The sequence below is a fragment of the Channa argus genome, chromosome 21 (genome assembly GCF_033026475.1).
Source record: "Channa argus isolate prfri chromosome 21, Channa argus male v1.0, whole genome shotgun sequence".
Classification (NCBI taxonomy): Eukaryota; Metazoa; Chordata; class Actinopteri; order Anabantiformes; family Channidae; genus Channa; species Channa argus.
Window position 1 is genome coordinate 625796 of NC_090217.1, and position 22089 is coordinate 647884.

Consider the following 22089-nt stretch of genomic DNA (forward strand, 5'->3'; position numbering starts at 1 on the left):
AAGAGGAAGGTTTTATGCCTAGACTTAAAAGTAGAGAGGGTGTCTGCTTCCCGAATCTGAACTGGGAGCTGGTTCCACAAGAGAGGAGCTTGATAGCTAAAGGCTCTACCTCCCATTCTACCTTTGGAAATTCTGGGAACCACAAGCAGGCCTGCATTCTGAGAGCGAAGTGGTCTACTGGGATATGGTGCTATGAGATCTTCTATATATGATGGAGCTTGACCATTCAGAGCTTTATATGTAAGAAGCAGGGTTTAAAATTCTATTCTAGATTTAATGGGAAGCCAATGGAGACAAACTAGTGAAGGTCTTGGTGCAGCATTTTTGATTAATTGCAGGCTCTTTAGGGAATTACTGGGGCATCCTGAAAGTAGGGAATTACAGTAGTCCAACCTAGAGGTAACAAATGCATGGACCAGTTTTTCGGCATCACTTTGAGACAGGATGCTCCTAATTTTGGCAGTGTTCCGTAGGTGGAAGAAGGCTGTTCTAGAGATTTGTTTTATATGTGAGTTAAAGGACAAATCCTGGTCAAAAATAACTCCAAGGTTCATTGCAGTAGTACTGGAGGCCAGACTTATGCCATCTAGAGTAACAATATGGTTGGACATTATGTCTCAGATTTTTGGGCCCCAAATACTATGACTTCAGTTTTGTCTGAGTTTAGAAGTAAAAAATTGTGGGACATCCAGGCCTTAATGTCTTGTAGGCTTGCTTGAAGCTTTATTAACTGATTATTTTCATCTGGTTCCATAGATAAATATAGCTGGGTATCATCAGCATAGCAGTGGAAATTTATGGAGTGTTTTCTAATAATGTTGCCTAAAGGAGACATATATAAAGTAAAAAGTATTGGTCCTAACACAGAGCCTTGTGGAACTCCATAGCTAACCTTTGTGTGCATGGAGGATTCATCATTAACATGAACAAATTGAAATCTATGAGATAGATAAGATTTAAACCAACCTAGTGCAGCTCCTGTAATTCCAATTTCATGTTCCAGTCTCTGTAATAAAGTGTTATGATCAATGGTATCAAATGCAGCACTAAGATCCAACAGAGCAAGTATAGAGATGAGTCCATTATCTGATTTATGATATCTAATATAAATGTATCTATTAAGGGTAAAGCTTCTTTGAGCAGCTTAGTTGGAATAGGGTCTAGCAGACAGGTTGTTGGTTTAGATGAAGTAATAATTGAAGCTAGCTCAGAGAGATCTATGGGTAAAAAGCAGTCTAACAGGGAGTGGGGCCTTATTGATGACTCTAGCACTGCTGTACATGAAGATCTATCTGTAATTTTTGGGGGGAGGATCTGGTGAATTCGTTCTCTAATAGCTACAATTTTATTCATAAAGAAGGTCATGAAGTCATTGCTGCTCAAAGTTAATGGAATAGTAGGCTCAACAGAACTGTGGCTCTTAGTCAGCCTGGCTACAGTGCTGAACAGAAACCGGTGGTTTTTCTTGTTTTCTTCTATTAATGATGAATAATATGCTGTTCTGGCATCACTGAGAGCTTTTTTGTACATTTTTAAACTATTTTTCCAGGCTAAATGAGATTCTTCTAACTTTCTGGAACGCCACTTCCTTTCTAACTTTCGTGTTTCCTGTTTTAAGTTGCGTGTTTGTGAACTATACCATGGAGATCGCCTCTGTTGGTTTACTGCCTTCTTTTTTAGAGGGGCAACACTATCGAGTATTGTATGTAGTGAGGCTGCAGAATTGTCAACAAGATAATCTACTTGTGCAGGAGTAACATTAAGGAGACTACTTTCCATTGTATTAACATATGGTGAAGCAAATGATGAAGAAATAATTTCTTTAAATTTGTTGACAGCTTTTTCACTTAAGCATCTGCTATAGTGGAATTTTTCCCCAACTGCTATATAGTCCGTTATTGTAAATTCAAATGTTATTATAAAATGGTAAGACAGAAGAGAGTTGTGAGGAAATATGGTTAAATTATCCGTTTCAATTCCATACGTAAGGACAAGGTCTAACGTGTGACTAAAACAGTGAGTGGGTTTATTTACATTTTGGGAAAAACCAATTGAATCGAAGTTACTGTCAGCATCTACATGAATGTTAAAGTCACCCACTATAATGACTTTATCTGTACTAAGCACTAAATCAGCTAGAAAATCAGAAAATTCAATCAAAAACTCTGAATAAGGGACTGGAGGACGGTACACGATAACAAATAATAGTTTTATGTTCAGTATTGCTAATGGTCCCTTTTTAAATATATTTTTATGAATAAATGTTATTCAATGACAAAAAAAAAACTGAGTTAACCCATTAATAAAACTCATACAATTAACCCTTAGAGAGAAGATGAAGTTGAAGTCAGGCTGTATTAGCTGTTGGGGGACCTGGGCGCCATCTTATGACTGATCTGATCTGTTTAGCCGTACATGCCATAATGATTACCTCTGCCTTTCTGTTGGTGACTTAAAGGCTGTGTTTAGTCTTTCTGTCCAAATTCTAAAACATTGCTAGATTAAATTATTTTTCTTTTTAGAAAATATTATTTAGAATGTTGCATGTTATATTTTTTGTGGAGTGTTTCTAAACTAATCATTCAAGCAATGTTATTTTCTGTGTAAAAGGTAAAATTGAAGGAATCGTAGTAGAAAGAAATCGGGGTATTTATATGCACTATACAGGTAAATAGTAAGTCAGAGTTAGAAGAGAAATTCGATTACCTGTGCTGCATGAATACGTAGCTTTTCCAAGTTTATTAAGCTCAATTTCCAGATTACCTAAGAAATTTAGTTTCTCCAAGTAACCTGGTTACATGAGTGCGTCAATGTGTGTCAACTGCTTAAGCTTGCATTCCAGTTTAACTTTTAATGAGATGGCACCTAAACACATTCTAAAATTATTATGTTTTGAAAGGGATCGCGTCTGCTATTAAACAACATGGCAATTCTCTTTGCACATATTGCAATTACTTTACCGTTAATACCAAAACTCACAGCTGTGTGTATGTGTGTGGTTTTGTTCACACAAGTAGTGTTCTTGGTGAACACTAGAGAAGTCCAACAGACTGGGCAGTTTGAATAACCATGTCCTGGATGTCCACCAGCAGGATTCTGTGATAGTGCCCTCTCACCCTCTGTGTGAGTACCATCAGGCGATTGGAGGAAAAAATAAAGGTAGAGACCCCTTGGCTGCATGCCTGGGAGAGGTCATCCATCCCCAGTGGGGTGCTGGCCTCTGCAATAGGACAATAGGTTGTGCTACAGGTCGACATGGGCTTTCCTATACCGACCCCAAATCAGCTTCATATCATCTGCTTCTAGTGTGACAGATAATATGCAACTGAATTCTCTGAGCCCAGCAGTTGCATCTCTCTCTGTCACGATTTTGGTTAAGGGGTGGACCCAAGAGAGGAGACAGTGTGAGGGATTGCAAATAATGAGGGGCTTTATTGACAGATGTAAATTGTTAACAGAAGTCGCTCCTAACAGGAGGGTACTAGGAAACGGATACAGAACAAAGAAGACTCAGACTAACCAAAGGGACCAGAACATGAGGGGAATTAACTTAAACTCGCTCCTGAGAGGAGAACACAAAGGAAAACAAGCCAGGTATCAAACATGAAACACGAGGATAACTAAACTGAATCATGAACTGAGCGAACCAAAACCTCGGACAGGGATCTGAAGCCTACAATAAATCTGAACGGATAGACAGGGAAAACTTAAAGAAACTAACAAACAGGTAAACGCCAAATAAATTACACTGATGAGAAAACATACACCACTAAAATAGAAAGAACACATGGATATGACAAAAAAAAAACTTATAAACGGGAGCACAGAAACTAATACAGGAACTCAGGGGAGGCAGACATGAACAAAGAGAACGGAAAGCACTGGCAAATAGAAAAAACACAGAAGCATAACTAATACCTGAAATAACCAAGACCAAACAAGTGGAAATTAAAAAGAGGCAAGAGCAAATCACAGAAAGAAACAGAAGGCAAACCTCAGACCAAAAATGACACAGAAGCAGAGTCCAGAATTAGAGGGTCCATGCACCCATGAAGGTCCAAGAAACACAAAGCCAGGTATTTCTTTCCAAAATTCCAGAGTTTACTTCAGGGTGGGCGAGGGTAACAACAATGGCTATGACAGCAACAAGGATCTGGCAGGGGAGTGAGGGGAAGACTGAACTTAAATAGAGGAGGGAACAGGTGCAAACCATCAGAAAAGAACCAAGGCAACCAAGGAAGTAGGGAGAAGGGCCACAAAATAAAAGTCCACAGACAGGAAGTGCAGAGAGATCCTGACACTCTCAATCATGGCCTGTCTCAGGGACCCCAGCAATCTACTCCCACCCAGGTGTGTGATAAGAATCACCCCAGAGGTGATTTGTATTTCCAAATAAGCCCATGATTGCCCTCGTGAAAGGGAAAGAGATGCCTCCGTATATACAGAATACAGACCCTAATTCTAGGACGTTGATGTGCTGCCCTTCCTACAAGTATCCCAGACTCCTTGGGACTTGTGTGGACTGAGCTAAGAGGAACCTGGTGCAACAGAAATTTGCTGCAGGAGAGCAGGTTACTCTGATGTTGACCCTCCTGACTTTGACCCTCTGCAGGGGGAGTAGATGTCACAACCCCAAAGTAGTGATTGTTTTAAAATTGTTGTTGTTTTTTGTTGATTGGTTTGTTGATTTTTTTTAAATGTGCGGTCTGCAGTTAGGCTTACCAGCATCGACACAGATTCCAAAGGATGTCAGCAGCCTAAGGTTTGTTTAGATGGGTGTTCATATCTCCCAGGATATTTAGAGGAGTGCCATCTTCTGGGAACAGCAGCAGTTAACCAGCTGGTCAGTGTTTTATAGATCACAATCACATGGATTGTAACCAGTGCAGTAATCCTGATGTCTTAATAATCCAACAGTGTAAAATTAATAGTAGGGCAAAATTTCCATATGTCGTTAATAAGAAGTCCAGCCTCACTTATGGTCTGCACTTATATAGTGCTTTTCTCAAAAGCGCTTTACACTGCTTCTTATTTACCCATTCACACTCACAATCACACATACACTCATACACCGATGGGGGAGCTGCTATGAAGCTGGCCAACACTCACCGGGAGCAACTAAGTTGGGGTTCAGTGTCTTGCTCAAGGACACTTCGACATGTGACCGGAGGAGCCGGGGATTGAACCAACAATTGTGAGATTGGTGGACAACCACTCTACCTTCCTGCGCCACAGTCGACTTACCTGTCTTGATGGGCGAAGAGTGTGAGAGAATGTAAACATGGAGGGTACAGGGTGGTTGTTCTATAGAGTAATCCAGATTTTTGTTAGTGCCAGTAATTGAACAGTTGACTGAGTAGAGAAAGCTGGAATGAAATAAGTCCTGTTGACTTCAGATTGACAGTTTTATAGACAAAGGGAAGGGAGACAAAGAGGAAGGGGTGGAAGTGCTCTTGGTGAGGGTGCACAGATGGTGGAGGTGTTATCTTCTTTTTTCTATAGTGAAATTATACAGGCTTTGTTGTTTGCTTGTTTTATTGTTTTGCTTTAGAAGAGAAAGGAAAAGAGAATTTGAGAAAAGCACAACAAAAAAACGAAGTAAAGAAAGAAAATCAGCTACATCTGAAACAAACTAATTTCAAACAGCACTTATTTGTTTAGTTTATCTTCTGGCCTAGTTAGATGTTTGACACACATAATGCTGAAGTGCAGCGGCCTCCTCAGAAAAAAAACAAGCTCTGCTCCTCACTCTGAGTCGGAACAAACATATACCTGTACATGTATATGTAAGGGGCTTAAAGTTTAAAATAAAGTTTAATCAACTTAAATATTTAATATTTAAGGAACGTTTAGGCTTTTCCTCTGAAATGTGGTGGTGTTTGGTGTTTTAGCCTATATTATGAAACATTATAAAATGTCTTTTTATGCAGTTTTTTGTGTGCGTGTGTGTGTGTGTTTGTAGGTATTATTGTTTTGTTGTTTGTGTTGTCCTGGACTTTGTATGTGTCCGTAATATAAAATACATATTGGTAAATTAGATCTGACTCATGCAAAGGTTAATTTGCAAAAATAAAGATTTGTAGGAAATGATTTTCCAAGTGCATGTTTTAGACTTGTTTCTAGTGCATACAGTATTTTATTTGAAATTACATTCAGTACATCTTACGCATGAACATGAGTTTCTGCACTGGCAGTTTATGCAGTGACTGTACATATTTAGTGCACATAATCGCAGAGCTAGTGAGCTTTAGCCTGGTATGCAGTTTAAATGGATGGGCTGCAGGTGGGTTGACATAAAGAACTGCACATCTGGTCCCGGCAAGGATCAAAACCTTTCACTGCACCCTGTTCAAATGGATGTAAACAGTGTACTGCCAAGAGCATTTGTACAAGATGGTTTGTGCTGGTTATTTATGTGTGGCCAGGGGTTCTTAAAAAGTCTTAAAATATCTTAAAATCACATTTACTAATTAAAGTCTTTAGAAACTCTTAAAGATGTAAATAAATATTGATATGTTTATGAAAGATTATTGAGTCATCAGTTAATCTAAATGGATTTCTTAAGTTTGTGGGAGAAAACCAGAGAAACCAGACAAGCAAACACTACACAGAAGTGCCCCCAAACCTTTATATTTAGTTATATTTGTGCAGAAATAGGATGTTTATCAATCTTTTTACTTTTGATAGGAGCTAATTACAACACTGAGGTATCACTGCTTTATGGTTGGCACTCTCTTAAAAAGCGATCCATAATTCATTATTAGGGTATCAGTCCAGATATAGATGACTGAAAGAGCTAGTAGACAGGCAAGTGACAGCTCTCAAGGAGAAAATCTTATCTTAGGGGCAATTCCTAGGTAATGCTTGCAGTGATTGAAATAATTTTTCCCCTAATGTTGTTTAATCACTGACAATCACACAGAAGGGGGTCTTAATTAAACATTGCACATCTTATTACATCTGCCACCCTTAACTGTCTACCCTTTCCCCAACTGCCACAGTTCGCATTAAGACCTTGGCAATATAATTTATTTATTGCCTCTCTTGTCGCTTTTATGGACAGATTTTGGAAAATTTAAATTTGAAACTTGAAGCGTGACATGGCTTCAGCCATGATGGATTATGAAATAGACAACAACAGTCCTATTAAACAGGCCTGGTTGAGACGCAACAAATCAGTTGTCTATTATTAACCTCGAGCCTGTAATTATACAGATTGCAATAGATTTTCCCTGGGTGCCTGGAAGTGGGATCCAGAGGTTGTTTTCAATGTGGCAGGCAGAGGAGGGAATGGCCGTGCGTTACTGAACTTGCCACATTCATCATGTTGACTGATGGCACAGAGAGTCGGTCCTCAGGTCCTGGTGGTTAATGTAGTGGGTAATTAACTGTCATTTGCCTAGTAATAGGCCAATGATCAATGGTTTGTGAGGAAACAAATTCTAATTCGGCAGCTGATGAATGCTTGCTGAGGCTGGAGCAATTGAAGTAGTGGGAGAGATGGAAAAGATGGGGGTTAAGAGAGGGAAGCATAGCTTCACTGTAATTTCAACTGACTGCTACGAGCACTGGTACCACCATCCCCCCTCAAAAATGCAGTCAGCTGAAGGAGATTGATTCGCCAAATATTTCTTCAAAAAGCAGCATCTCGCAATGTTGGTTTCAAAAGACAACTTTCATCAAATCAGTGTTACAATTTGAATAATAAACAAAAACAGGATAATTAAATTGTAAACAAACATTTAGGTTTATAGTTTCACGTGTCCAGAAAAGTTCATAGTGTGTCATATCATGTTCAGTACTTATATGTTGTTGTTGTTGTTGTTTGTTTGTTTTTGCTGTATTTGTGTCTCCATGTACATAGTCTACAATGATGCCTTTTGCTTTTTTCAGCCCAGTAATCACGGGGGAGCGTCATGATACTCTACTTTAGATTTAGCTGGACAAAATAGAAAAACACTTTTGGCATAAGACCAATCCTGCTTTTTCCAGAGAGGTTATTCAATTCAATTCAACTTTATTTATATAGCACCAATTCACAACAACAACACCTGCAGAAAGGGTCAGAGAGAGGGGGACAGAGGAGGACAAAGACAACTACGGGAGAGAACACACAGAGTTAATGACATACAGTGGTGACAATTGTGGGGTGAGAGGAGAAGAGAGATGGTCAAGAGGAGGAAAGGAGCTCAGTGCATCGGGGGGTGGGTCCCCCAGCAGTCTAAGCCTATAGCAGCATAACTATAACTGACTATATGCTTTATTAAAGAGGAAGGTTTTAAGCCTAGACTTAAAAGTAGAGAGGGTGTCTGCTTCTCGAATTTGAACTGGGAGCTGGTTCCACAAGAGAGGAGCTTGATAGCTAAAGGCTCTACCTCCCCTTCTACCTTTGGAAATTCTGGGAACCACAGGTAGGCCTGCATTCTGAGAGCGAAGTGGTCTACTGGGATGATATGGTGCTATGAGGTCTATATATGATGGAGCCTGACCATTCAGAGCTTTATGTGTAAGAAGCAGGGTTTTAAATTCTATTCTAAATTTAATGGGAAGCCAATGGAGAGAAGCTACTGAAGGTGAAATATGATCTCTCTTGCTAGTTCCAGTCAGCACTCTTGCTGCAGCATTTTGGATTAATTGCAGGCTCTTTAGGGAGTTACTGGGGCATCCTGAAAGTAGGGAATTACAGTAGTCCAACCTAGAAGTAACAAATATATGGACCAGTTTTTCGGCATCACTTTGAGACAGGATGCTCATAATTTTGGCAATGTTCCGTAGGTGGAAGAAGGCTGTTCAAGAGATTTGTTTTATATGTGAGTTAAAGGACAGATCCTGATCAAAAATAACTCCAAGGTTCCTTGCAGTAGTACTGGAGGCCAGACTTATGCCATCTAGTGTAACAATATGGTTGGACATCATATCTCTGAGATTTTTGGGCCCAAATGATATGACTTCAGTTTTGTCTGAGTTTAAAAGTAAAAAATTGTGGGATCCAGGCCTTTATGTCTTGTAGGCATGCTTGAAGCTTTATTAACTGATTATTTTCATCTGGTTCCATAGATAAATATAGCTGGGTATCATCAGCATAACAGTGGAAATTTATGGAGTGTTTTCTAATTATGTTGCCTATAGGAGACATATTTTACAGAGACATATTAAAGTAAAAAGTATTGGTCCTAGAGCTGATAGAAGACTGAAAGTCTTCATACAAATTATTCCTATGAAGGTGATCACATAATTGTTTTGCAACTACGTTTTCAATTATTTTAGAAATAAAGGGGAGATTAGATATTGGTCTGTAATTGGCTAAAACACCTGGGTCAAGACAGGGTTTTTTAAGTAGTTGTTTAATCACCACGTATTCTAAACAGATTAGGTTTCAAGATCCTCTGGACTGAAGCCTTGTGAAATAAATTAATTGGTGTTTGTTTTTTTTCATCAAATATGTATCATCAAGCCATACCCGGCAAAGCAAGTGCAGTTTATTAGTATAAGTGTTGGACATGAGACTGCTTCTGTTTGCCTACAAATGTAAATTGAGCAAAGCATCAATTTAAATTTTATGCTCTATCTGCAATCTTTTTAAATATAGATGCTATCTTGTCTGCATTGAATATCAAGAGTGTATCAATTTTTGTTTTTATTTTTTCCACTAGACCAAGAGTTGGTTGTCTTTTAGATCTGGTTGTACTGTACTTTACACATGTACCTGTGAAAGAGCAAAGTAGTGTGACCAACATAGTGTGCACCTTTACAACAGCACACTCCTATACAAATATCTTCCATCATTTATAATCTTGAGTACATCCTATCTAAAAATAATTGAGGTTATTTAAATACAAGGATATTGGCCGTTGCACCATGAGGGACAGCAGCATTGTTACTTTTTGTTATTTCAATTGAAACTTAAACACTCATGGCATTTATCTCATAATTACTGTGACTAAATCAGTTCTTTTTAAAACTGTTATTAGATTAATTACAAAGCTTGGTAACAAGCGAAATCATGATTATATCTGTTTGATGTGAAGGCCTTCTGGCTATGGACATTTCTGCACAAAAGAAAAAGGACAGAACTGTATAGGTTCTACAGCTAAGTCTAAATCTAGACCGCTCAAAGGGAAAAGGATAATTCCTTTAATTAAGTGAGGGGTAATCTATTAAATGAACTACTGTTTTCACCCCTACTATGTTTAGAGATATCATTCATAGTCTCCAGGTGTGTTGACAGTGGCTTTAACTGTGTAGGTCATTGAGGGCACTAATCTATAAATGTGGAAAACATACAAAAACAAAACAATCCTGCAAGTCTCAAACCTGCGATCATTTATTAAATTGCGATCTCTGACAGTGTCATGTAGTTTTATAATTTTAACAATTAAAAAAAAGGCACTCAGGGAGTTTGCCTTATAGGTTATTTTGTTATATTTTTTCCTTTGCTATCATCCTTCAGGTTGCTGTGTAGTAACCACTTTGAATCCCCTATGAATGCTCACAATTCTTCAGTAGTATTAGCATGGCCATAGATGTGACATGGCTACTTCTCACTGACCTTGTTTGTCTGCAGCTGATGTTTTAGGGTTTATAACAATCTCTTTCCTTTTTTTTTTTTTGCCTTTTTGAGAAAGACAAGGTGCAGATTAGTATGATTATCAGGATAGCTCTATCAAAATTAAAACATGTTGCACTGCTTTTTTACAGTTTATCACAGTTTAATTTTTGTCCATCAGATGTTTATCATACATTACAAAATCATATAGAACAAAGGGGTCCACTTTACTGCAAGGTCCTGGATTGTTCTTGATGACATATCTAATATCTCCCTGACTTACTGCTATGTACAGAGGCATCATCACATGTATAATCTATGTTTTTTGTGTGTGGCTCAGTTTGTTTGGTGTAACAGGGAACTGTGCAGCTTGCAGCAAGCTAATTCCGGCTTTTGAGATGGTCATGAGGGCCAAGGAGAATGTCTACCACCTGGACTGCTTCGCATGCCAGCTCTGCAATCAGAGGTGAGTGACTGTTCAACACTCCTGCTCCTCTCCATACCTGGGTCTAAGATAATTGGATCAGTGTGTTCCCAGCACAGTTTTTCCAAAATCCTGCTCATTATTAAAGAAACTGATCACAGAGTTATCACTATAACCACATACCAAGTTGACGGATCCAGCACCTGTGGCAGCATCAGTGGTTTGACCTCTGGTTCCCCCTGGCCACACGTTGAAGTGTCCCTGAACAATACACTCAACCTTGAACCCCAAGTACCTTAGCAGCTCGTCCTCAACCAGGTCCTCATAGGGATATGGTAAAGAATACAAAAAATGTAAACTCACATATGCTTTTCATGACATGCATTCTACCTACATTCTGCAAAACACTTCATTTGACATTTACTGATATCAGATAATTTGTACTTTATTTACCTTTCTGCCATAACTTTGAGATCACATTTCATGACAAATGTATGCAGAAAACTAGAAATTGAAAACCTTAATAAATAGAAGAGAGAAAACCTTGCCACTGTAAATAATTTTAGAAATGCAGATGACAGAACATTTTCTGAGTATTCATAGTAATGCAATAAATTGCACACAGGAAAGGTGATTATTTCAGATTGTTGTAAACATGCTAAACACCATACTTGATGTACTTTATTTAAAACATTCCCTTGCAGAGTTATAGGAATGTTACAGGAACGTTTTGAAAACATTCACAGAACTCTCTCACATCTGTTTCAGGCAATGGTCATATTAATATAATGGATGGAAAACTTTCTGGCAACATTCCTGAAGCTAATGAAAACAATGTATTATTATTAAAGGTTTTTTGTAAATCTCTTATTAGTTTATAAGTGGTGAATACATTTGACATTAATGTGTTTTTTAACAAGGTCCACTGTGGCTTTGCAAATACTGTTTAGATGGCCATCACCATTAAATGGTCGGAATTTCATCTTGGCTGGCTTTTTTCTTAGCTTTAACTGAAACTGTACTTCACCTATACGTTTTGCCCGTGTGGGGAGAAAAACCTGTGTAGGAAGATCACTGTTTAGTTGACTTCACAACATTAAGGCATCTAAATGGTAACTGGTCTGCACTTATAGTGCTTTTTGGCACTCAAAACGCTTTACACTGCTTCTTATTCACCCATTCACACTAACAATCACACACACTCATACACCGGTGAGGGAGCAGCTATGCAGCTGGCCAACACTCACCGGGAGCAACCAAGTAGGGGTTCAGTGTCTTGCTCAATTACACTTCACAACGTGACCGGAGGAACCGGGGATTGAACCAACAACTTCGAGATTGGTGGACGACCACTCAACATAAACTTTGAAAAAGACTTTTTTTGAAATAATAAGATGTCTTTGTTTTAGAAGATATAGATCAAGGTTAATGTAATCTCATACAATCTAGACATATGTCTAGGTTTCCCAACATTTTTATCTTTTTTATGATAATGACCTTTACAGATTTTCTGACCCACAGCCCAAAATCTACCAGGAGATCTCACTTACTATTCCCTAAATAGTTTCTCGACATCTTAGTGTGACCTCCTTCACCTCTGTCCCTTCTTGTTTCTCAGCCAAACAAACATGAAACTTCCCCATGAGGCTGATATAGCAGTATCACCAAGGGCTCAGAGATATCTTTTAAGAACATTTGTGAAATCTGACAAAGAGACCTGGCAACCAAGAGGTCAGCAGAGTAATTATTTGGCCATTAGCAGGCCAGCCACACTCCATTTTTGTGTTTGAACTGTGTTTAAATTAATAGACAATAGACAATATGGGCTGTGGCTGCAAAAATAAAAAATGAACCTACAACCATCCCCACTACACATGTGCTCACTCATGCATAAATTGACACCATCAAAAGCTTTGTGGGTATATAAGAACAGGGAGCTCAAAGCCTGGTTTATGCAATTTTCATCAGGGCCCCTAATGGTCACTGCTATGCACAACTTTTATTAAGGAAGATTCCTCAAGTGACATACCAGGACTGAGAACCACTTCCTTCTTGTCTGTCATTTGCTTGCCAAGAAAGAAGCATTGAAAGATGAAGCTGTTTCAACTAAAATTAAAATAAATGCCTTTTGTTCAATCGTTTATCTTATATTTTTTTCTGCCCATGAACAGAGGCCCGTCTCTTCCTTTTTTCTTTCTGCATGCATTTAAAGTGGTGTTAAGCTGAGGAGAGTGAATAGCTCCTCTCTGTGGTTTATAAGTGAACATATAAGTTCTGTCTGGACACAATGTAGCCTTGCGGTGCTAAACTGTACATAAAACTATAAGTATAACCTTTCTGAAAGTCACACCTGTTATTATAATATCTGCAGGGTAAAGGAAGCTTTTCTGTGGTTATAGAGCTTGAAGGAGTGAGTGGTGGAAAGAGGAAGTGAGAGTGATGAGAACAAGGAAGGTGATATGAGTTTGCACCCAGATCAGCTCTGTGGAACAGCTCATCGATTGGGCTGTTCATCCAGCGTCATCATCTACACAGTGCTGACCCATTACCCCCGGTAGGCTGGACACGAAGGTGTAGCCATGGGGATGGATTTTGGGTTTAACCTTCCCAAAATGTTAAAGTAAAAATTATTGGAAGCAGAGTTGTATATGATTTTGTGCACTGCACTTTGTGCTTATGCTCAACACTCAGTCATTATCCTCTTTGACCAACAGGGAGACTTTTCAACAAATAACATTGTTATTTTATATACAGGACTGCTCCATGGCGTAGGTAGTTACCTAGGACACAAAAGAGTTTTTGAGAGTTTGAACATTCAGTGGGCATCATCTGTTCTCATTACTCCTGTAACTATACATCATTAGGTGCATTTCATCAATCCTGTCCACAGTGCCAGAGTGCACCTGTAACATCTAGTGTGTTAGTCCAGTACAATTAAAGCTGTTCACTATGTTTTTATTTCCAACAGTAAAATTATTGTTTACTCTGCAGAATCACATAACATCACATAACACTACTGCATAACAATGCAGTAGTGGAATTACACAGGGACCAATTGGTTAGAGGTGGACTCTTGTAAATGTGTTTTAATTTGACAGAACACAATGTCGCATGGACTAATTTGCATGGACTGATGCTGCTTTCTGAACACAGTGACTCCAGAGGAGCTCCTAGATATTTTCAGTATGAAATGAGGCAGAAACTGGTTTTAGGATTAGGTGCTGTTAATAAGGCTAGGATTAGTAGACTTGGGCATAACATGGAATAAAACACACAGTTGTTACTATGCATTCAAAGGCTCTGACTGCTTAACAGTGATATAATAACCAGTCTACTAGTGAACACACAACTACCATCCAAGATACTATTCATTGGCAGCTGGTTTTGCTTGAAGCTTCTGAAGACATTTCATCTCATTTGAAACATTTCATCAATTCTAACTTCACTGGTTGGAAGTCCCAGCAATTTGACGGCTCTGGAGCCAGAGGGTTATTGTTCCACTCGGTGTGATGACTGTGAACTGATGTCAGGACCGTGATGTAAATGTTTGAGAAGTGGTTTCCTAGACCATGTCGTCTTTTAAAAGGTGGTCTTTTTATGTAGATAGGATAAAGCTCATCTGTCATCTGGCCAGAACTTATACATTGCTGTCTTCAAAGATGTGTCCTCACATAACTACTGTACATAAAGTCCAGTACTGAGGGAGAATAAATTTAACTTAAATGAAAAACAAATACAGTCACAAGATTGCTATTTCCTACTTCCTGCATTAACTGTTCATGAAATGTAATTTATCTGTGAAAGGTTGATAAAGCAATTATGGAGTATAAAGTTCAGGGCAAGATACGAGCAGCAAAATAGCCACTGAATAATATCTAGCTATGCCATACTGGTTTAATTTGATTGGTCGGAAGCCAAAGGGTGACTGGCTTACCTTGGCATAATTATGAGTAATCACAGTTTGGCGGTGATATGAGAATAACCTCTTCTGATTGGTTAATCCTTGCATTTTTTACATTCATTTTGTTTAGTTTTTTAAGGGATGTCCACGTTGGTGTGGCCTCCTCAGCCTTCTAGTGGACATGGTATTGTCCACAGTAGGAGTGTAATATAACTATTCACCACACAGGGGTGCAGTTTTACTTGTAATGTACTCAAAGATAAATTGGGAAGACAAGGCCGCCAACAACAGGACATAGAAGAATTACGGAGACAGACAAATAGTTTTATAGTAACTCTTTGTGTTTAAAGACAATCTTTAATGTCAATTTTTATACATCACCTTCTCAGATAGTCAAAAGTGTTAATACACTATGCTATTACAGTATTTTGTAGTACTGCCTTCAAATTGAATAAGTTTTAATCAAATACTTGACATAGGAACATTTCCACTGAAATTTGGAACAATCTTTATGGCAGAACTCAACATAAGTAAGTCAGGTTTATGGTTTAAGAAGTGTTCTTTAGAATAAAGTGGAGAGAGTGAAAAAAATCCCATCGCCTTGAAGCTCATTGAAGATTAATTAATTTTCACTTAATTTCATATTGTAGATCCAGTTTTAGTAAAACTGAAACCAAGGTACAGGCCCTGAAATAATCAAAGGATAAGCCAATAAATGAAGGTTACCACATACTGATTATTGTTAGGTTTGCATTTTAAAATCTCTGTGGAGTCAGACTGCCTGATGTCTCCAGGACAGTAGGGGAAAGGCCTTTCAGCCAGCTGACTTCTTTTTAGCTCTGGGGACAGAAAAAAGTTCTGCATTCTGAAAGCAGTGAGGACAAAGTAGAATAGTGGCCTTCTAAAAATTGAAGATTTTAAGTCAGACACATATGAAGGAATATGTTGATTTTACGATTTTTATTATGACATTGCATTGTCCATGGGGTCTTACAAAGTTTCAATAGGTAATAAATTTATTGAGAAAAAATTATGAGCACTAAAAAGTATTAAAAAGTCAACAGCCTCCATTCTGTCTGACTAGAGTCCTGACTAGTATAAAACTACCATCATCTTTCTCAGATCTTCTCTGACCTCCTTGAACTTTTGTATTTTACTGTCTTGGTCAATCAAATAAGTGCGGTCTAACAAGCCCTTTTTACATTGATGCATAAAAAAGCTACAGTCAATCATTTAAACTTATTTATGTTTTTTACTTTTCCATAATATTCATTTTCCATCACAACACCGAACATCACAGCTAAACAAAGTTTTCTTAGTAGACATATATACTTGATATCATAAATATCTAAAATATATACTTACAAAAATTACAGTTGAAAGGTTGCCAGACTTTAAAAAAGATATTTAATCCCCTTTTGTATTTAAGTTTGTTTTTTAAGATATGTGATTTCTACTTCCAAACAGTGTTATAGTGCCTTAAGTGATTTCAAGTGATTCAACATTCACCTGTTGATAATGACATAAAGGCTAATGCATCAGACTGCTGGGGCTATTCCAAATAATGCCATACCTGACTTTTTGCAAATGCTGGGGCAAATGAGGGTTTTAAAGATGGATGACCAAAATGGTATGAGATTCGAGCAGCAACAAAACTGATTGTACAAAATGGCTTCTTCCTCAGTGGGAGCGAATCGTCTAGTCTTTATATTACCTTAAACTGCAGTAAAACAGGTCTAATGCATGTGGCTGTTGAAGGAATTATTGAAACTGTAGACTGTTACAGTTACAGACTGTACCTCATCTGCTATTTCAATCACAACATCTTTAGCCGAATGTTCCCTGAGATCATTCAAAGACTAACTGCTGCTTCGGCTCACAGTCCCTTCAGCTGGCACTAGAACAAAGCATAAAAAGGAGCCAAACCAACTGCTTTGTGTACAAACTGTAACCAAAGCAGTGTTGGCTTACCATTTTCACACCAGTGTGTCATACACTCTCTGATGCTTTGCAGCTGGCCCGGGCTCAGCGGGAGCAACTAAGTTTGGGTTCAGTGTAAAGCATCTAACTCAGCATATCCACATATATGATTGTCTTGATAGAAATCTTGCACACATCTTAATCCAATCCTGAACCACATTTGGAATATCATATAATCAGGGAGACATTATTTGCCTTTATATGCCTAACATCCTAATAACGCATATTCAGCTAGTAACGAGGGTTAAAATAAAGGTATAGGAAAATAATAGCAATTGTATCAGTGCAAAACTGCTTTCTTTTTAGATAAATTAAAAATTACCTTCAATTAATGTCTGATAAAGGAACCTTTTGTACTGTTTCTTTGCTTTACTATTTTGCCTTTTCAAAATAAGGAGATGCTACCTTTTGTCCTACTTCTGTGTAGTTAAATTAATTAATTTCAGTGACCAGGAAGTTTGGCTATAGACTGTTCTCATTCTGCATCTATGTCTGTGGTCTCTAATTCTCCCCAAATTTATTGGCTAGTCTAAGGTTTTAGAGTTAGGTCCAAATGTTTGCATCCCCTTATTTTGAAGCAAAAAGAGGATATTTCATAATGTACAATGCACATTTCACTAGTACAAATGTTCTTTTGTCAGATAAAATTAAAGTAAATCTTTATTTCATTTTCATTCATTTCAGGGGTGGAGGCAAACTTGGGCAACACACTGGTGTGAGTTTCCTCTGGGTACTTCAATTTCCCATACGTGTGAATGTGAGTGTGAATGGTTCTCTGTCTGTGAATGTCTCCCTGTGTTGGCCCTGAGACAGACTGGAAACCTGTCCAGGGTGGACCCTGGCTCTCACTTAATGACAGCTGGTATAGGCTCTGGTGTATGTACTCTGCTGTATACTGTAGGTGAATGGTAAATGGTCAGCACTTGTATAGCACAGTACTAACTATCGGTGGCCAAAAGCTCTTTACACTGTTTTTCATTCACAATCACACACCTTTACCCACTGATGGGGGAGCTGTTTTGCAGCTTGCCTGCACTCACAGGTACCAGCTAATAAATTTCAGTGTCTTGCTCAAGGACACGTTAACATGTGACAGTAGGAACCAGGAGTTAAACTAACAGCCCTGGGATTGGTCACATACTGAAGGACTAGAATGTATAGAATGTAATTACTGAAACATTCATAAATTAAGGTTATAAGTGTGCAGATTCACACTACATTTCTTTCAGAATAAATGAGTCTCTTCCTGAGAACACACACTATGATTTTATTTTACATCTCTCTAATAATATTTTGTATATAGTGCCAATCTACATGCATAAATCATGCTCTCAGTCTTCCCTGCAGCCCTGAATAACAGCCTGAGCTTGTTGGGTACTTGAGCTGCTATTGCTGTGTGCAAACTCCAGCATTGAATTCAGTTTAAGAGTTACAGCTCTTAAATGTTTAGCTTTTAATTTCCACTTGGCGCTGTGCTAAAAGGTCATGTGTAAATGTGGGTCTGCCTGGCTCAAGCAGGATGGGGCTGCCATGTTAGGTGGAGGTGTCTGTAACAGCTGCACATAGAACCACCCTGGCCTGGAATACACACTCACTGTTCACTTCATTAGCTATACCTGTACAATCAAAGAAATTCATGAAATCTAATTTGAAAAGATTAAAATTTCCCAGATTTTAAGTTAAAACTGTCAGAACGGTGACCTAGAGCTTGAGGAGATTCTCACTTTAATGATTTTGTAAACTTCTTCCCTTTCTGTCTCTTTGTGTGGTGTAGATTTTGTGTGGGAGACAAGTTTTTCCTGAAGAACAACATGATCCTGTGCCAGACAGACTATGAGGAAGGGCTGATGAAGGAGGGCTATGCTCCCCAGGTTCGCTGACCCTCAAAGACACAGGAGGATGAGGACAAGGAATTGGATGAGTGGGAGAAAGAGCGATACCGAAGAAGAGGTTGCAATCACACGACAAAAAGCACTAGGCTCCTTCTTTCCAGTTCCTGTACCCCACATGTACATAACCAAGCAAACGTCCCTGGGAAGGGACACACTCTGCTGTACAGAATAGCCATAGAAATGCCAGTGTGGCAGAGAGAGGCCCTGGAAGCCTACAAGTATGGGAAAAAAAAAGGTTTTTAATTTCTTTGTCACTGACAGATGCTGCTGCATTTCCAATAACAAACACTGGCTTCTGAACGATTTCTTACAACCAGGTGATCCAAGTTGTTTTAAAAAGCCGAAAAGCAGACTTATTTCATTTGACAAAGATGGAGCATCCCACTTGACTGCAGAGTCCAGTAATTTCTACTTGAATCAAAAATACACTAAGGTGTTGTCAATCAATGTAATTTTCAGATAAAGACCTTTTTACTGTAGGGTATCTGATCAACAACAATGAATGTAATGTAAACTGAATCAGCAAAAATTACAATTTTGGATAGCTTGTGTGCGTGCGTGTTCGTGTGTGTGTGTTTGCGTGCGTGCGTGCATGAGACAGAAAGGTGCGGTTGGGGACTTACCTGTCATGCAGTCTTGCAAAACTTTGTCTGGTCTGTATATTTCTTTCAGAACCTTAATATTCCCAAACTGATCATTGGAGGAATCAACATGCTTCCAGTTTAAACAACTACATGGGCTGAAAGGCAGTTTGTGAAACAGTCACTGCTTTTCTCTGGATTAATGAAATCTCACTTTATGCTTAGGACCACTAGTAAGAGAGCATGTAATTGGAAGAAAAATGAAAATACATTTTCTAGGTAAATTAAAATAAAATAAAGTCTGGCTATAATAAGGCCACCGATGATCTTAATCCATCTCTCCCGCCTGCTTACAACCAGATAGCAACACTTAAATTAACACCTAGTTGGTGAACACATTTGTATGGTGATAGTACAGTATATTAGATTTCAGCCAAGAGATGCCAAACAGTACTTAAAACTAAACATTATGGCCCAGAATTATAACCCGTATACAAACACCTTGTGAGACTGTGTTTCCAGGGGTCAAAGGGTCTGTTCCATTCCTAAACTGTATTTTGTCCGATCTATTTTTAGCAGTATTTAGGCAATCTGGGTTTGGACTGTGACTCCAGGCTCTGTTCTTGTAAAGGTTCTGTATTTTTCCCCAAAACAGTCTTTCTATTTATGAAACCTTGCTTTCACATTGGTCAAACATAGATATGTTCAGATTCCAATGAATGCTGGGTGTTGGGACTAGAATGGGATGGTGGGGGGTTGGTTAATTTTTGTACACTATTTATTTGATAAGCATTCAGTGCATCTCTTGTTTCTAATTTGACTTTGGTTGACATGCAAATACTTGAATCTAATCCAGTGATTTGGATTATGTTTAGGATGGCTTTGCAATTATCAATACAACTTTGGGTTTAGTAAACTACCCTCTTCATCAGGTCAGTCATCTTAAGAAATGCTCATCAGCATCTAAGGGTGTGTGGTGTGCAACAGCACTCAGCACCATTTTTAGTAAAAAAAAATAAAAAATAAGAGACAACATTCGTTTTGCTTGCTATTGTGCAAAGATTTCTTTTTATGTGTCACCCAGCATGAGATGTTTATTTTTAGGACAACACTTGTAAATAATGTAATTGTAATAATTTTAAGCACAAATGTAATACACTTTAATTGTGTTACCTGTGAGTGTGGTGCTTTTTTCTGTCATTATTAATTATTTCTAAAGTGTCAAGCTGACAAATGTACCTGGTGAAATATTTACACTTTTGGAATTTGGACATCTATATATAACTATGATTACTGAAGAAACAAAGGTTACGAATCTCAAGAACACGTACTTGGATTTAAACCAGTGAAGCAGAAAGAACCTCTTTCCTGCCAATTAACGTAACCAGCAGAGCATGTTGCAGCCTATGATATTTGATTCATCTAAAGTAAATGGTCGGCACATCTAAGGCACTTTTTTTCTTTTGTACCCAAAGCACTTTACAATGCTGCTTCTCATTTACACACACAGACCAGTGAGGGCAGCTGCCATGCAAGGCATAAGCCTAACCATCATTATCAATATATGGGGTCTGTATTTTGCCCAAGAACACTTCAACATATGGAAACATATCCAACCACAGATCCCATGATTGGTGAACAGATTCTGTCTCCTGAGCCACAGCACAAGATCATCAACAGTTTGTTGTCTCTGCGGCTTGAAAAATGTAAAACTGTTTTGTTCCAATGAAAGGGAGCTCACAAAATCTGAATGAAGACTTTTAGTTGCATGGATGAATCTTCTCATTCAAATTTAGTCCTTAGTTCATCACACTAATAGGCCTGCGCTGTATCATTCAAAAATATATTTTCTGTTGAAATATCTAGTGTAATATGGAAAAGAAAAAACAGTTATAAGTTGTTTCAGCTAATTACCTTGATTTCAATTTAGCATCATATGGAATGTCAAGGTAAAGCATTTGGATTAATGTGTATTTCTCTAATTAGCAACTTGTTTATAGTTTGTTTAAAGCAATTCTAACATTACATTCCATAGCATAAAATCCAGGCCAATTACACTGATTGAATTTACTTATTCCAAGGAACTAAAACTAGATAAGAACTCTGAGTATGCGGAGATTATCCTTTCATCCATTTTCTGTAACCACGTCTCCTGCTCAGGGTCATGGGGGCTGAAAGCCTATCCCAGCTGTCATTGGGAGAGAGGCTGGGTGCACCCTGATAAGATCTCCAGTCTATTTTAGGCCCAGCACATACAGAGACATACACAGACAACCATTCATCTCATATCCACAACTATGAACAATTTAGTCACCAATCAACCTAACATGCATGTGTTTGCACTGAGGAAACTGGAATACCTAGAGGAAACCCACGCAAGCACGGAGAGAACATGCAAAGTCCCCACAGGAAGACCAAAGCTGACCAGGGATTGAACTGGGGACTTTCTAGCTGTGAGGTGGCAGTGCTTGCCACCACTGTTCTGTCCAGATTGAGATTAAATCCAAATGAAATTAAAAAGATGTGGCACCCATAGGGAGAATTCTTACTAATAGAAAACACAATATGCTTGTGTATATTGTGACTGAGTTTGATTATGATTGAGTTTCTCTGGAGTCAAACGTTAATGCCTGAGTCCAGCTCTTCATAATGTAATGTCATTATAATAATTGTATTAGTCCCCATAGGGAAATTGTTGTTGGACAGCTACACATAGATGGTGGTGCTACTACAGGGGTTTCAGTTTCTTGTCCAAAGACCTTCAA

General features: G+C 38.4%; 1 protein-coding gene across 2 annotated transcripts in view; it reads left to right on the forward strand.

The window, feature by feature from the left end:
• Nucleotides 1-20496, forward strand: part of lmo3 (LIM domain only 3) — a 44926-nt gene extending 24430 nt beyond the window's left edge. For both annotated transcript variants that reach the window (XM_067490890.1, XM_067490889.1), the window contains exons 3-4: nucleotides 10887-11012; nucleotides 18626-20496. In XM_067490890.1, the coding sequence (XP_067346991.1) occupies nucleotides 10887-11012; nucleotides 18626-18731 (232 nt within the window). In that variant the 3' untranslated portion in view covers nucleotides 18732-20496. The remainder of the gene's footprint in view (nucleotides 1-10886; nucleotides 11013-18625) is intronic.
• The last annotated feature ends 1593 nt before the right edge of the window (nucleotides 20497-22089 follow it).